Raw genomic sequence first — 17,678 nt, forward strand, 5'->3', positions numbered from 1 at the left:
TTAACCTTAAACCCTAAACAGGGTTGAGGGGAGGGGGCGTTCGGCGCCTCCCCTGTAATTTTTTTGTCCTAGCACTCTCATTTTTGACACTGTACTATTACCGTGAAATATTGTGACTTTTAAAAGTAATTTAAAGGATTTTTTGTTAAACATATATATTTTTTTAATTTATAGGTTAGGGTACAGGGCAGAAAAAGTCCGGTCTGTGAAAAAAAATATAAAATAGCCCATAACGTTCTTGTAAATAAATCTACAGATCTAAAAACTATATTTTTTGAAAAGCCCTAGAAAAATGCAATTAGAAACATGTGTCACACCTGTTGATAATGATGATGATGATGATGATGATGATGATGATGATGATGATGATGATGATGATGATGATGATGATGATGATGATGATGATGATGATGATGATGATGATGATGATGATGATGATGATGATGATGATGATGATGATGATGATGACGTCGATTTAGAAGTCTTCAAACATTTGGCGGGAGAAAACACACTGCTGACAGTTTCACTTAACTCTGCACTTGCAGTATAGATATATTTTATTTTTCATGCTTCACTAAAACAAGCAATTATACAGGGTGTCCGACGAAACATGACTGTTGGTGAATAGTTTAAAATGTCTTCTATAATTTGTTAAGTTGTTTGATACCAAAGAGAATAATAAAAATTATTATATTGCAGTTATATTATAGTCTTGATTTTAAGTAAAACATATAAAATTAAAGTATTTTTTTTCAGTGAAATAAACTAAAAAAGTCTTTAATATCTGATACAGTATAGGGAAGAAGACATTCAAACTATTCACTAACTGTCATATTTGATTTATTAATCACATCGTATTTATCTTTTCTTCAATCAGCCTCCTCAAATCCTTCATAATAGTGCTGATAGGTCACGTTTATAGGAGTCAAATTATACTGCTTATCGGTCAGCGCAAACCTTAAAAAAATACACAGTAAATTTTACTTTAAATTAAGAAATTAAAAATAACAGACGACTTAAAGATAGTTTTTAAATTTAGATACCTTTCTCAGATGTCTGAAAAAAATCTGAGTCATTTGATTTTGATCTAATAAAACCATTCCATCTGTATCCTAGTATCTGAGAAACCTCTGTCTTTATATCTGAATAGGACTATCTTACCATCTAAATCCTAGTATCTGTCTTTATATGCGAATAGGATCCACTATCTTACCACCTGTATCCTAGGATCTGAGCAACCTCTGTCTTTATATCTCTGAATAGGATCTACTATCTTACCATCTGAATCCTAGTATCTGAGAAACCATCTTACCACCTGTATCCTTGTATCTGAGAAACCTCTGTCTTTATATCTGAATAGGATCTACTATCTTACCATCTGTATCCTAGTATCTGAGCAACCTCTGTCTCTATATCTGAATATGATCTACTATCTTACCATCTGTATCCTATAGTATCTGAGCAACCTCTGTCTTTATATCTCTGAATAGGATCTATCATCTTACAATCTGTATCCTAGTATCTGAGCAACCTCTGTCTTTATATCTGAATAGGATCTACTATCTAACCACCTGTATGCTAGTATCTGAGCAACCACTGTCTCTATATCTGAATAGGATCTACCTTCTTACCATCTGTATCCTAGTATCTGAGCAACCTCTGTCTTTATATCTGAATAGGATCTACTATCTTACCATCTGAATCCTAGTATCTGAGAAACCTCAGTCTCCATATCTGAATAGGATTTACTACTTTTTCTCAACCAGGAGTAGAACTCATCAGACCAATCCTGAAAACAAATATTGAAATTTCTTTAAATAAATAAGGGCCAATTTTAGAAACAGTTGAAGATTACAAATCCCTTTTAAAATAGATAAATAAAAATTAACCTTATATTTTTTTTAATAATTTTATTTACCGGGCTTTTAGGCCAATCACATTTTAGAATAATCGCATTTCTTCTGACGTAAAAATATCTCAAGTTCTTTCCTGAAATAAAATGCTAAATAATCTCTAGCCTACCATACCAGTACAAACGTCGGACGGTACAAACCCAAGACTTGCAAACGTCGGACAGTTCAAACGTCAGACCATGACAAATTTTCATCCCTATACCTTTGTAACCTGTTAATGGTATTAACCTTTGGTATTATTTAAATTGTTTGATCTTATAGATTTTATAGGTTTAAATATCAATGTTTGCAAGGCATAGGCAACAAAACATCAGAGTTTGTCGCAAGAACTCAACTCCTTTTTCTTCTTTTCTTTATATGAAGTGCTACTTTCAAAGAATAAGACTTTATTCTTTGATTTTTATCACAATTTTAATTATTTCTTATAATATAATTTTTTTTTCCTAACCAAAGTCCGACGTTTTTTTCTTAAAAATGTACCCGTCCGACATTTGTACTAATCCGACGTGTGTATACTAGTCCAGACGTTTGTCCCAGTCCGACGTTTGTAGAAGTCCGACGTTTGTAAGTCCGTTGTTTGTACTGTCCGACCTTTGTAGCTTCTAACATTTATGGATCTGATGTGTGACTGGTACCCATATGATTATACACGCTTTGCAGACGGTACTCCATTTGAAAACGAGTTTTTAGAGGTCGTCTTTTAATTTTTAAAATTTGGTTTTTACGATACCATATCAACTTAAACCAACTTTTTATACATATAGTTAAAAAAGTTTGAATTGCCAATATTTTTGCATCTCAAAAAATGTGTTTGTTGTGCGTTATTCAGCCTACTTTTTTCCCTGTGTAATTTATACAATAACCTTTTCTAAATACATGAAGGCGTTATTTGTACTTCAGACAGTATATAATATAAGCATATTTCTTATTCAAATGAAGTACCGTCTGCAAACCATGTATAATCATATGGTTGGGCGGTCCGGGTCGATTCTTTCTCCATTGTATTCCATACTCCTTTCTAGTCTCTATTCTCCTTATACAGTCTCGACTAGCTTGAGAACCCAGCGGTGCCCCTGTAGGTATAAAATGCCCCAGTTTTATAAAATAAAAGTATATAGTGTCAAGTTCTAAGGTAGTGAGATTCATGAAAAAAATAAAAAGTGAGATTTGAAAATCCAAAATGAGAATAAAAAATTGTAACTTTTATTTTCAAACTGTGGTATTGGCGGTAGTGAGATTTCAAAATCCAAAATGAGAATATAAATGTACAAAAACTAGTTTTTAAAACCTTCAATACCATTTTCTTTTTAAAAAAACATAAAATTTTCGCTCAAAAAGAAGGCATTTTATACAAACACGCGGTGCCCAGGGTACTCAATAGTTATTTCCGCAGTTTACCCGCTCTTGGTCGTAAATTACGATTTTAGCTATTTTTCCCCAAATGGAGCCACTCAACTTACTATCAAGCTGAGAACATTCTCGTGGGTCTCCCAAGCTTCTAAATCAAAATGTGAGGCAAATCCGTGAAGGGGTTTCTGAGTTATGATCGGACATAAACCAAAAACAGGGATTACAACTTTATATATAAATATTTACCTGTATATGCTAAAAGCAAAACAGTGCTAGATGAAACTCTTTCTCGAATCATCTAAATAGAACAAATTGTAAGTACTCTTAAAGGGAGTATTTTTCTATAAAACATAGTACAGTGAAACCCTTAATAACGAATACACCGGAAGAATTTATCAAATGTCGTCTTTACAATTTTCCAATGAGTTTTATACTTTATTACGTAAATTTCAGTATTTTCGAAAATAAATAAATAGCCATGAATATGCGGGAACAGTTTTAACCCTATTGCTGGGGGGGGGGGGTCAATTTGACCCCCCCCTGTAGTTTTTTTTGCATAACTCAAAAAGTATTGGTCTGAGGCTCTTGAAATTTTCTGACTTTTCTTACATACCCAAAGCCCTCCCTTTAGGCCTAAAACCGGGCTTTAATACTAACTGCCTGAGTCCTCAGGCACACTGCCTGAATGACTGCTTTTGCCTGTAGCAAACTAAATCTTTGTTTTGACCCACTTTCACTTGTCAGATTTTGATCAAATTTAGCTTTTTGGAAAGCCTATGACATAAGGAAACGGATTGCACAAGTTTTGCGAGAAAAAAAATTGCGAATTTTTTGCAAACAACCTGTCAAAGGAAATTTGCACATTTTTAGTTTTTCTTGATTAAAAATCAGGTTATTTAAAATTTTGCAAAATTTTTTGCATATTTGAAATGGCATGGTCAAGGGCTTTTCAAAAATGTATAATTTGTCATTTTTTGGACAAATTTTTTTTTGCAAACATTTTTACTATAAAACTGGATTTTGCGATAAAAAATTCAATTTTCGCAAATTTGCAAATTTTTTGCAGATTCTAAAAGTAGAGCACAAGAGCTTTCTAATGATGTATCATTTGTCATATTTGGACATAAAACATGGGATTTAGAGGGGGGGGTCAAATTGACCCCCCCCCAGCGTATCCTGGTTTTCAAGTACCCCAGCCGGGATAGGGTTAAAGAGTTCCATATAATCATTAAATTAAAAAAGTAAATATCTGCAACATTCCATTATAATGAAGTGAAGAATACGACATTTGATGAATTCTTTCGATGTATTCGTTATTAAGGGTTTCATTATAGTAAATTGATATTGAAAAATAAAGTCGTCCTCGTTGTATTGATATATACGAAGATAACTGCAACCTAAATCAATATTTCTATTAATATCTCTCTAATATTTAAAGCTATAATAAATTACCAAAGTATGTATGTAGGGACACTGCCTGACTAGATATATGTATGAGGAATCAGGTCGATCATGAAAACTTCTACAAAATGTATTTAAATTAATAGATTTTTTAAGTCAAACTGTATTTTTTCTAATGCATAAATCTTTGAGACCTTATTTGGAATAATTCAATAATATTTTAAACCTTGATTTTTGAATTCACAGAAAATATTAAAAGTTTGCAAATATTAGAAAGTTCCAGTTTAAGGCGAGTTAAGTCGCTACTCAAATTTGATCACTTCAAAAATATTGGTCGATTTTTCTTCTTTTAAATTTAATACTATAATATTTTTCCTTGATCTTGAAAATCTTGGCAGTCTCTTGTGGCAGTACACCTAAACAAACAGAATCTTCAATATAGCAAAAGCTTTACAATTTTTTAAAACTAAATCTATCTATATAAATTTGGCTGGTCTGTCTGTGTGAATCCAATATACGTAAAAACGGCTGAACCAATCGGCCTACATTTGACTTGTGGCAACTCATTAAAACAAAAATATCCTTAAAAGTTTGTGCTTACTGGAGAATGATTAAAAGACCAGTTCAAGGCTAAAATTTATAGAAATTGGAGAGTGAAGTGCTCTTATAAAGCCTATTAAAAAAACAGCCATAATAAGTTCTAGCGTGCATTAATCCTTGCATGGAGGAGGTCAACAACTAAAATAAATGTGACAACTATTAAAAATATTAAAAATATTATGGATCAAGAAAACATTTGTTTTACCTCTAAATCTGTTCTGTATAGTTCCACAACAAGATTTACTGAAAACTGATTAACCTGAATAATAAATACTCTTGAACCAGAACGACATATAACTTTTGATTAACAATGTCAACTTTTTTTAAGAAGCATATATAAACTGAGTAAAATTAGTAAAATTCAAGAAAATTTATCCAAATAAAGTATCCACAGCTTGGTGGGACAAAGCATTAAGGGTGGAAATGTTTCGGGGAAATCCACAAATCCCTTTGTAAATACATTTTCTTTTTTTTATATAGTAATGTAAATTGGAACTCATTTACTTGGGTGTTTAATTAATTATACTCATTTACAATATTGTGTACTTATTTGTTCTCATCTACCCAAATACTCATTTTTTATCACTGATCAGAATTTGTGAACACATTTTTACTCAAAAATCCAGAACCTGTCATCATTACTTGCACTAATTTACCAAAATGTATACTCATTTTTACTCATTAACCTCGGCTATCAAAGTATGTACTCATTTTTACTCAGTAACCTCTGCTATCAGAGCATGCACTCATTTTTACTCATTAACCTCTGTTATCAGAGCATGTACTCATTATTACTCAGTACCCTTTGTTATCAGAGTATGTACCCATTTTTACTCATTAACCTCTGTTTTCAGAGTATGCACTCATTTTTACTCATTAACCTCTGCTATCAGAGCATGCACTCATTTTACTCATTAACCTTTGCTATCAGAGCATGCACTCATGCACTCTGTTTTCAGAGCATCTACTTATTTTTACTTATTAACCTCTGTTATCAGAATGGGCAACCATTTTTCTTGTTTACCTTTTTTGTTCGAATTTTTACAAATTTAACTCAGTAATCCGAATATTAACTTATTTGCACTCGTCAACCAGAATGTGTATATACTCAAAACTAAACTGAATCATGCCAATTTTTTTGACATCAACTGGCACCAAATAAATAATCCCTTTCTAGTGAGATTCATGGATTAAGTTATCTCTGAGATCCGAATTGACAAATTCCCTTCTCCGGCAGAAAAAAACTGGGTATTGCATATTTGCATATTATAGGGTTTCCCACAAAGAATAAGACTGTAAAAACGGCTTAAAACCAAGGTTATAATGCAAGGAAAATTAATTACAGTTGCCTATACTCTGCGTACATATTGAAACCAGTTCCTTCTGGGCGGAATTTGCAAAGAAGAATAGATGCATCAGTGTTCGTTTAGTATCCGAGGAGGTTAAAAGCATTAAATTTTGATAATTTTGATAATTCACATAATAGTTTCCTATGACCAGAATATTTCATTGATTTTTTACGTGAAAGGTGGATCCCATGTCAGGCTTCGACATCCGTCCTGTGTTTACAATACCGCCCAGAGACAGTAAACTGCAGTACAAAAGATGTGTACACCTCTGAAATAATTTTCCTTGCATTATAACCTTGCTTAAAACATATGTATACAAATATGACTTTTCCGCGGTTAAAAGTATTTCGCTTAGATGAAGTCTTTAAATGGCTTACTTAATGATTTAACAAAGAACGAAAGAATTAGATAGGTGCAGGGAATCATGGAATGAGAAAAAAGACAGTCGTCTCTGAAGTCTAATCTGTTATGGGTAACCCTGTATGCAGTTTAGAAGGGAAAATATGCATTTATGAATTAAAATCTCACCTTTGAGTAGGGGGTATCGTAGACAATAGATTTTACAGGTGCTCTTGAATAGTTGAATTTTAGTTTAACTTTTTTAATTAGAAATTATAATCAAAAATTAAACCATTGCAAACCAAGATGTGACGCTCTCACGCAAAAATTAACCAGTATTTTGTCTATTATACCTTTTGAACTTAAGCTAAAAAGGAGCGCGTTGCATTTTTAATATGTAAATGCCTAGACAACCAAATGTAAAGGCGTCACAATTTCTTATCACATTGTCTAAACACAAATGAAATATCCTCACCCCTTTATTTCTTTTTTAAAGGCTATTTTGGTTTGAAAAAAAAAGTTAAAAGTATAAAACCGAATAAAGGAATCTTGCAAGTTGAACTTACATATTTCATTTTTTGATGATAGCTTTAATATTTTTTCTTCTATTTTTGAAAACCCATGAAATCTCATTATTCAAATACAAATCTTTATTTTGCCAAGTCAAAATAAAAAATTAAAAGTTATCATAAAAATGCATTCCTTGTCTGGAAAGTAAGCTCTTTTTTATGCTTCCCTTCTGTTATAAGATGAACCCTGAAACAAGAGGAATAAACTGTAAAAATATTATTGATTAATTCTCAAGAGAAAGATTAGTGTAAACCCTATCCCTATTGGGCTATTTTTGTCTTAAGGGAAAACGTTTTTAACGGATTTTGAAAAATGTGAGTGGTGCGCGGCATTCTTAGATAGTTGCACAAGCGACAAGAGAAATAATCAAATTCAAAACAAATTAATTAAAACATATATAAAATATAAACTATATACAAATGTGGCGAAAGATAATCGATTGCTATAGGTTTTAATATCTGAATGATTTGTTTGAAATTAAATTGATTTTTTTTACGGTCTAAGTTGTATGTTGCAATTTTCTCAATTTGTATGGACGCTAAGTTATTCGGTATCAGACGTCTTTAACAATTTTCTCCTTATAGACGCAACAGATAGAATTAAGATTAGTAGCGATCAAAAGCGCTTTTTTATCGCATTAAGCCTATACCCCCTTTCATTTTTCGCGAACACTCCCTTTAAGGTTCAATAATTTTTAAATATTTGACACCTTGTACTTGCCTTAATCTTGGATGATGTTTTCGACAAGAGAGCCAAATTCTATAAACATTATTTTTTCTTATTATCATTTAATTTTGAATAACCTTTTTTTGTAAAAGAAAAAAACTAAGTTCTTGACAAAAACTCAAATTTCTTAATCCCTTTGTCTTTGCAATATGGTAGTGTATTTCAAACTTGATCTAAAAGCTTTCAAGGATTGAAATTATTAAGGTCTACTAAATCGTCTTGCAAAGATATAAGGGTTAAAAAATCAGAGTTTGTGACAACAGCAAAAGATTCTTTTTTCTGGTCACTTGAGCCAATTTACAATTCATTCTTTGCTTAAGCAATTTTTTTACATATGCATATTGCGTAAGTTATCTAGCTGTACCTGCTGTCAACAGGAGTTGGAATGCTGTCTGTGTACGCATTACTCATAATTATCAGGTTACGCAGCTTTTTCATGTCGGCTGAAAAATAAAAATACTTATTAAACAAATTATGAATTTAAACAATAAAAAAACTCATCATTATTATGATCAAATTACGTTAGAAGTTGTTAACCCAATCCCAACCCAATCTGTCAAATATTTCATAGTACCGTTGTGAATCAGTCATGCATTTCATTAAATGGACAGGTTTTGTATCATGTCGCGCAGTTCTTTTGCAAGCAGCAATTTACCTATTCACTGTACTCCACTAAATCATCTCCAATATTATGAGAATTAACCTATATACACACCACTAAATCATCTCCCATATTATGAGAATTAACCTATATACACTCCACTAAATCATCTCCCATATTATGAGAATTAACCTATATACACTCCACTAAATCATCTCCCATATTATGAGAATTAACCTATATACACTCCACTAAATCATCTCCCATATTATGAGAATTAACCTATATACACTCCACTAAATCATCTCCCATATTATGAGAATTAACCTATATACACTCCACTAAATCATCTCCCATATTATGAGAATTAACCTATATACACTCCATTAAATCATCTCCTATATTATGAGAATTTACCTATACACTCCACTTAATCATCTCCCATATTATGAGAATTAACCTATATACACTCAACTCCTATATTATGAGAATTTATCTATACACTCCACTAAATCATATCCCATATTATGAGAAATTACCTATACACTTCACTTAATCATCTCCTATATTATGAGAATTTACCTATACTCTCCACTTAATCATCTCCCATATTATGAGAATTTACCTATACACTTCACTTAATCATCTCCTATATTATGAGAATTTATCGATACACTCCACTAAATCATATCCCATATTATGAGAATTTACTTATACACTCCACTAAATAATCTCCCATATTATGAGAATTTACCTATACACTCCACTAAATCATCTCCTATATTATGAAAATTTACCTAAACATTCCACTAAATTATACCCTATATTATGAGAATTTACCATCATCTCCCATATAATGAGAATTTACCTATACACTTCACAAATCATCCTAAACATTCCACTAAATTATACCCTATATTATGAGAATTTACCATCATCTCCCATATAATGAGAATTTACCTATACACTTCACAAATCATATTCCAAATTATGAGAATTTACCTAAACACTCCACTAAATCATCTCCTATATTATGAGAAATTACTTAAGCATTCTACTAAATGATACTCTATATTATGAGAATTTACCATCATCTCCCATATAATGAGAATTTACCTATACACTCCACTAAATCATCTCCCATATTATGAGAATTTACCTATACACTCTACTAAATCATCTCCCATATTATGAGAATTTACCTATACACTCCACTAAATCATCTCCCAAATTATGAGGTGATATGGAGAGAACCCGAAGATTTACAAAGGATGCGGTTGCCAGCATAGAGAAGGGTTGCCGAGATATGTTGATAATTCTGCTTTCATGAACAATTTTTTAAGTTTTTTCTTCTTTTAGCGGCTCTATTTCAGCTCAATATATTAATGACGAGAAATATTATGAATACATTTTTAAATTACAATCTGCGTAAATTTTAAGATACGAAGAAGGTAAACCACATTTTCAAAGGCTCATGAGACGTACAATCTAATTTTTTATACATCTTTATCATTCATCAACTTTCGGTAATCTAAGACGTTTATTTTTAGTAGTCTATTAATTCCCATGTTTATAAAGAAATAATTTTGTGCAGTAGAAATGCCAGGTCACTTTTGTAGAAACCCTATAATTGAAAATAATAAGTTTTTAAAATCATAAACATTGATATAAATTTCATTCTTTAATCTATCAGAGCTGGGAACTTTAGAATGGGATACCTGTAATCTATACTGATAAATACGAATTTCCAATGTGGACACTTTTAATTTCTTGCTTAATCTACTCTTTTTGGATGTAGTACGTGGGGAAATCAAAAACCGGTTTTTTAAAATTAGAGAGTCCCCCCACCCGTTTCTGTATATTAATCTTAAATGGCGCGCAAAATGTTAAATTTCCCGCTTATGAAACGCGGTTCTGATTGGTTGAATTTTATACACTTTTCAGGATACAAGTACAAGATTAGGTTAATCTCGAGATTAAGAAAAAGAGAGGATCAAGCAGTGATCTCGATATCCGCCATTCTAAAGTTTCCAGCTCAGATAAAGCTTTTAAGGGTACCAATGTAAACTAATAATTGTCGTTAATAATTGATAGATTTAAAAAAACATTTCCTCAGGGATTTGAGAGACACTGAACAAACTTCACTTACTTCATCCAGAACATGCTCAGCTGAAAAACATTCATGTTTTTTGTTAATTAAAAAATTTGTTTCAATAAAAAATATGAACTAACTTTTTGATTAATTATTCCTTTTGATAGGTAAAACATTACTAACTTAACGGTTTCTGCAGTGAGACCAGGAAACCTGTGGAAAATGAAAACAGCATTTAAGCATCTTACTTTCATTCAATGGTGTTATAAAACCAATATTCTTACTCCAAAATTAAAAATCAAATTATAAGATCAAATGTGTCTCTGCAAGTTTGTATTAATCTTTTTTTTGCACTTTATTTTTGTAATAGGAATATTTAAAATGTTCCTTAGTTTCTAATAGTCTTCCTTCTATTCCACAGTTTTATGAATCTCACTGTTCCAAGTTAAAGAAATTTCCCATTTAGTTTTTAAAACATCTCGTTTGTTCCCATCAAACTTTAGATCAACACGTTCAAGCTTACCATCATTTCCATCAAGCTTTAGATCAACAAGTTCAAGCTTACCATCATTTTCATCAAACTTTAGATCAACACGTTCAAGCTTACCATCATTTCCATCAAGCTTTAGATCAACAACTTCAAGCTTACCATCATTTCCATCCAGCTGGAGATCAACTAGTTCCAACTTTTCCAGTCCAGGCAGACATTCAAGCAAATTCTAACAAAAAATTAATTTACAATTGTTTTTTTTTCAAAAATATCAAAAACAGTTCAAGTTAAAAAAAATACCAAAATGTCTCACTTGGTTTTTTATGTACCATAGTCGGAAATTATATCAATACAATGAAGACGACTTTTTTATTATATGTTTTGATCTCTAACAACCTTGTTCAAAGCTTTGTTGAAATCTAAATTGAAATAAAGAACCGTCTGTATTGTATTGATATATACGACGACTTTATTTTAACTACATTCAAAAGAATAAATAAGGATCCATAAACCCTGGAATTGGAAAAGACTATTTATTTTTCTTAATAAGCTACTTGAATACTATTTGATAAGCTAACCAGGGAGTAAGGAATAGAAGGGAGATATAACTGACGCGGCCTGCCCTACCATATGATTGTGCATGCTTTGCAGACGGGTACTCAATTTGTATAAGAAATATTCAGAATAGGTTATTGTATACGCGGTAATTGTACATCAGAAAAATATTTCTTATTCAAACGAAGTACCGTCTCCAAAGCATGTATAATCATATGGTTTGGCGGGCCGGGACAGTATATCTCCCTTCTATTCCTTACTCCCTGATACTAACATCCAATATACATAGTATTTCTAAAATGTCGTTCTCCTATTGCACTGTTTTATGTTTACACTGTAAATACAATTATCAAGCTTACCTTCATATTCTGCAGAATCATTCCTCCAGTTCCATAGATGTCAATTTCATTGTGCTTCCTTGAAAAAAAAACAATTAATCAAAAATTCCCGTGTTCTCATCACATTAAAAGATGTCAGTCACATTAATCCAGACTGCTCTGAAAAATTGCATCAATTTTTTAATCTTTTAAAATGCATCAATTGACGTTGTCTTGGCCATTGATTTTACATCTGTAACTCAAAAACACATTATGTTATAATTTTGTAATTGGCAAGATGCCTATTAATTCTTGATTTAGAGCTGGCAATCTTTGTATCACTGTGTAGTTACCTTGCAAAGTCGCAGGGAAATTTGTAGCAAAAGCTCTTGATGTTTGGCAGTTTTGTGTTGTTCACGAGACAGAACCTAAAACAGGGTATAATGTATTTTCTAGATGCATTTTCACAGCAAAGCAATAAGATGAAATCAGCAATTTTCCTTCGAGGCTATAGCCTAGAAATTTTAGGAGTTGATCAAGACATAATATTAGTTCTATTCTGATGTCCCTGTCTCCAGAAATTGATGTAAAACTGTGTCCGAGCTATACGAAAACTCTATTTAACGTGACATTGTATTTGAAAATTATTGTGTTTTTGATGACGATTTTTTTTGGCCGCTAAGTGTCTCTGATATTACCGTTGAGAGACACCTAGCGGCCAAACAATCGATATGAAAAGTAAACTTATAATTTTAAAGGAAACCTACAAATGGGAGGCAGTTTTATATTAATTTTTTAAGACACGAACACCTAATAATAGAACTATAATTGGTCGCGATCAACTCCGAAAATGTCCAGTCCACCGTAGTTTCAGTGGAAGTAAATATTTCCATTTATAAGGATTCATAACTCTAATTGGATAATGAGATGATAGAAAGATAGATGTTACCGCTATACTATTTCTATTAGTTCAGAATAGACACCAAGCACATGACTGAACCCTGATTGGATCAGGCGCTAATGGACTTGGTATACAAGAGTGAGGTTTCAGCCTTTACCCCTTTCATTTTACCTTAACAGTCCTTTAGAATGTTAAGTTAATTTAAAATGCCATTCGTAGAAAGAGTAAACATGCTAAACTGAAAGCCGTATATTTCGTTATCTGAATAACAATGAAAAAGATTACTTTTTTTCAATTCCTTTCTGATCTTTACTGCGTAAATTTGCATTTCACTTTTATATAAACCTCAATGAAAATAATCAATTTAATTAGACATTGTTAATTTTCCACGCAAAATGTTAAAATCGTGAATCTGATACTTAGCAGTTAAAAAAGGGTGGCTTGAAATAACGCTCACAATCTCTTTATTAATTCTCAATATTTAACCTGTTCATAACAATCTGGAATTCTACAATGTTGTGAAGGTTTTCGTCTGGTAGAAAAGACAAGGATTTTAGCTTGTGTCCAATAGCATTGAGTGCAGCACTCACCCTCATATGATCAATAACAGGCTAAAGAAGAAAAAGTAAAAAAAAATGTTGTCAAAAGAATTGAGTCTTTAACCCCTATATCTTTGCGACCTTTGATATTTCAACCTTAGATTTTTTGATCTATAAGAATTCAATGTTTGAAATACCAAGGTCTACACTACAACACTGATTTGAAAACCTTAGTTTGTGACTCAATTTCTTTGTTCTTCACAAATAAAAGGACAAATTTAAACAAAACAAAACGAGAAAATTAAATTTTTTTTATTATGAGAGAGTATTTTGTTTCTTGCAATATACAGGGTGTCCCACGAAACATGACAGTTGGTGAATAGTTTAGAATGTCTTTTTCCATTATTTGCTCAGTTGTTTGATACTAAAGAGCAATAAATATATTATATGGGAGTCATGTTATACTAAAATTGATTTCAAAGTAAAATATAATCAAGCAAAAGATTTGTTTAACTAAAAATAACTGTTCCTTAAATGTCATGTTTCGTGGGACACCCTGTACAATATACATTGATAACCAGTAATAAATTGAATAGAAAGACGACATTATTGCAATTCTTTGATGTTGGTACAAAGAAAATAATTTTATTTGGCACTTATCAAATCACTAATTTAGTGATATTTTTTTTACACTGCACAGTTGATGTGGCTCATGCTCAATGAACTTTTTAAAGTTTTAACTTGATGCTAAAAGTCGTCTTCATATTTTAGAGTTTTCTTGTTATCACTGTATCTTTATGCGTGATTGAAATAAAAGAAATTTAACATTTTCATCCAACTCAAGTTTACTCTTCTCTATAATCTTTGTAGCATGATGTTGTATACATTTAATGTTGCCGATTTCAGTATTATGCTGCACAGATTTGAAGATTAGCAAATTATAGTTGTGGTCATATCTTATTTTAAAAATGTTGTTAAAATTTAAAAATTAAATAAGTAAAAAAGTTTTGGTCAGTGTTAACTCACTTTAAACATAGTAAATTGCACATGTTAGATTAAAATATTACACTTTTTCAATCAGAACTCCTCATATTGAAGAGCTATTGAGAATTTCTATTATGTAACCAGAGCTGAGAACTTTTGAATGGTGGATATCGAGATTAATGCTGCATCCACTCTTTTTCTTAATAATTAATTCATTAAATAATGCTTTTTCTCCTCTTGTTATCAATCTCCAAAGCTGAAAACTTTAGAATACGATATCCTTAATCAAGATCGGTTAAATTATCTGAAGATTAATAATAAAAAAGGAGAACATGCAATATTTAATCTTGAGATTAAGAAAAAGTTGAGATCAAGCATTAATCTCGGTATCCACCATTCTAAAGTTTTCAGCTCAGCTAAGATATATTTTCTTTTCTCTTACTTGAAATGAAAAATGGAATTGAAAACAGGTTGTTAAGAGGCTAGGTGACCAGGTTAGTAGAAGAACTAACATAAATCTACTTTATAGTTTTCACACAAATTAATATAAAAATAATAATATCTACCTACACTTTTTCTAGAATAATTTAGCTTCATCAAGAAATATATTAACCTAGCTTGGGAACCTGCATTCCCCAGGGTACACTCCCGCCGTTTACCCGCACTTGGTCGATTTTTACTTGGAAACTTAATTTTCGCTATAAAACTCACAAAAATTAGATTCTAAAGACCAAACTAAGAACATTTCCGTGGCTCTCCCGAGTTCCACACTCAATTTGAACCAAATCGGTCCAGGGGTTCCTGAGTTATGATCGTACAAACAAACAGACAAACAGATAACAATTTTATCTCAAAACATATATAGAAACATCTAACTTGTTGTGATCTAGAAAAATGATGCTAAATCTAGAAATGTTCTGAACAGAAGTAGTGGTAGAGATTTTTGAAAAAAGGGTTTAAAGCTTGAGAATTAATTGAAAATTATATAAAGTTTTGCAAATTATTATTTTCGTGATTATTAACCCTTATTTAAAAAACCAATCCCACAACCCGTTTCACCTCGTCTGTCATTGTTCCGTAGTTGAACCTATAATGTGTTAAAGTGACATCCCTTACAAGGAGGTCTCTCCACACTTGCTGCCAGTATATAGATCGTGACCACCATATGCAGGTCAGCGCTGCACTATACTTCTCCTTGCAATATTATAATATGTTAAGGTGACATATTTTACAAGGAGGAAGCTCCACTCCTGCTGACAATATATAGGTTGTACTCGTGACCCCTGTAGGTAGGTCAGCTCAGCACTATACTTTTCTTTAGAATATCATAATGTGTTAAAGTGAAATCTCAAACAATAAAGTCCCTCCACACCTGCTGCCAGTATATAGGTCGTGACCACCATATGCCGTTCAGCGCCGCGCTATACTTAGAATACTCCATAGAATAGTATAGTTTGTTAATGTGACATCCCTTACAAGGAGGTCCCTCCATACTTGCTCCCAGTATATACGTCGTGACCACCATAAATCCTTATCGAGGAGATAAAGTTCTGTTGCATTTACATCCTGTCCCATTCAGAGATGGGCACCGTTTCATTTAAAAAACCAAAAATACAAGAAAAGGGTTAAAAAAAAGAACATATTGTTAATGAGGGTAGAGTATAGGGTTCAAAGAAGATTGAAATATAATAACACAAATTAAATTCCATAATAGCCAAAGAATTTTAGTCTTAAAATAAAACCGGTCATGTCTTTATTTTAACAGTTTTTCTTTTTTCCTAACTAAATATTTTATAGATAAGTAGCTGAACATTTTTTTGTAAAAAGTTCAGTTCGCTTGTTTTTTATTTGCAGTGAGGTAAATCGCCTCGGCATTTTCTTAAAGAGTTTCATTTTTAGAGTACAACTAGTTAAAGAGTTTAAATTTTCATAAAATTTAAACCTAAATTTTAAATTTATAAATCAACATAAGATAACATTCAAATCTTTCCATTTTATCAATTTACAAGCTGTTTTTCTTGGTTTAACGTTAGGGACAATATTGATGAATGTACGAAATGAGACTGAATCAACCACACAAAGTGTCTTGTTTTTTAATCTTATTTTTGTTGGTAGCACTGTAAGTTTTGTACACGGAACCATGGCGGAGTTATCTTAGGACTGATTATTAATGTTAATATTGTATCAAAAACTATTGGTTTCATTAGAATGTAAACCCCCAGCGTATCCTGGTTTTCAAGTACCCCAGCGGAGATAGGGTTAAACAAAGGGATCACATCTTAACCTGGTAATCCCTGAGACCAATTATGTACCTCCATGTACACATGGATTCTCCTGTTACAACAAGGTTGGAATATATTGAAGATATGTACAGAATCCTACTCCAGTATGTACATGATATGCCAGCATTAAACTTATCCTGTACAAGCAGAGATGTACACTTGGAAATTATTAATAGCAGACATTTGTACAAGATTCCTCTACAGCTTAATTGTGTACATTATATACTAGCAATACACTTTTTCTGTACAAGCTGTACGCATTTGATTAATTTATAGAAGATATGTACAGAGTTCTACTCCAGAGTGCAAAACTTAAGAAAATTATAAAACTCGCTACGATACCCGGTTTCCTGAAACCCGGGTTTGGCAGAGTTCGGGTTTCATGTTCTTAAAACTACGAAACTCACTTTCCCAGCCGTAACCCTACTCCTATACAAGGGTTTCATTTTGAGGTATTGCCCCGTAACATTCTCAGTTTCCGGAGTTTCCCGAAACCCTTACGAAACTCAAACCCAGACTTAAGAGAGCTAACCCGGTTTCGTGGCCAGGTTTGGTTTGGGATACCCGGTAAATTTCTTTTAAGTTTTGCCCTCAGTGTGTACAATTCCAGCAATAAACAAATGCTGTACTATGACGATTCTTCTACTCACAGAGTTTCTGTGTACAACA

General features: G+C 32.0%; 1 protein-coding gene across 2 annotated transcripts; it reads right to left on the bottom strand.

Moving 5' to 3' along the window:
• Nucleotides 1–620: 620 nt before the first annotated feature.
• LOC111716066 (uncharacterized) lies at nucleotides 621–17,161 on the bottom strand. 2 transcript variants are annotated; one of them, XM_023491475.1, is made up of 18 exons: nucleotides 17,012–17,161; nucleotides 13,691–13,815; nucleotides 12,657–12,731; nucleotides 12,346–12,403; nucleotides 11,591–11,660; nucleotides 10,961–11,018; nucleotides 10,052–10,167; nucleotides 8,613–8,691; nucleotides 8,243–8,281; nucleotides 7,655–7,708; nucleotides 7,142–7,184; nucleotides 5,470–5,523; nucleotides 5,040–5,080; nucleotides 4,716–4,785; nucleotides 3,510–3,561; nucleotides 1,919–1,989; nucleotides 1,695–1,789; nucleotides 621–957 (listed from the first exon to the last, which is right to left on the bottom strand). In XM_023491475.1, exons 1-18 carry the CDS (start codon nucleotides 17,051–17,053, stop codon nucleotides 870–872), a joined length of 1,230 nt encoding a protein of 409 aa, XP_023347243.1. In that variant the 5' UTR covers nucleotides 17,054–17,161; the 3' UTR covers nucleotides 621–869. The 2 variants fall into 2 exon arrangements, with proteins under 2 accessions (XP_023347243.1, XP_023347244.1); XM_023491476.1 differs by lacking the exon at nucleotides 17,012–17,161 and adding an exon at nucleotides 15,787–16,495.
• Nucleotides 17,162–17,678: the final 517 nt, after the last annotated feature.

Source organism: Eurytemora carolleeae, unplaced genomic scaffold (genome assembly GCF_000591075.1).
Source record: "Eurytemora carolleeae unplaced genomic scaffold, Eaff_2.0 scaffold1396, whole genome shotgun sequence".
Classification (NCBI taxonomy): domain Eukaryota; kingdom Metazoa; phylum Arthropoda; class Copepoda; order Calanoida; family Temoridae; genus Eurytemora; species Eurytemora carolleeae.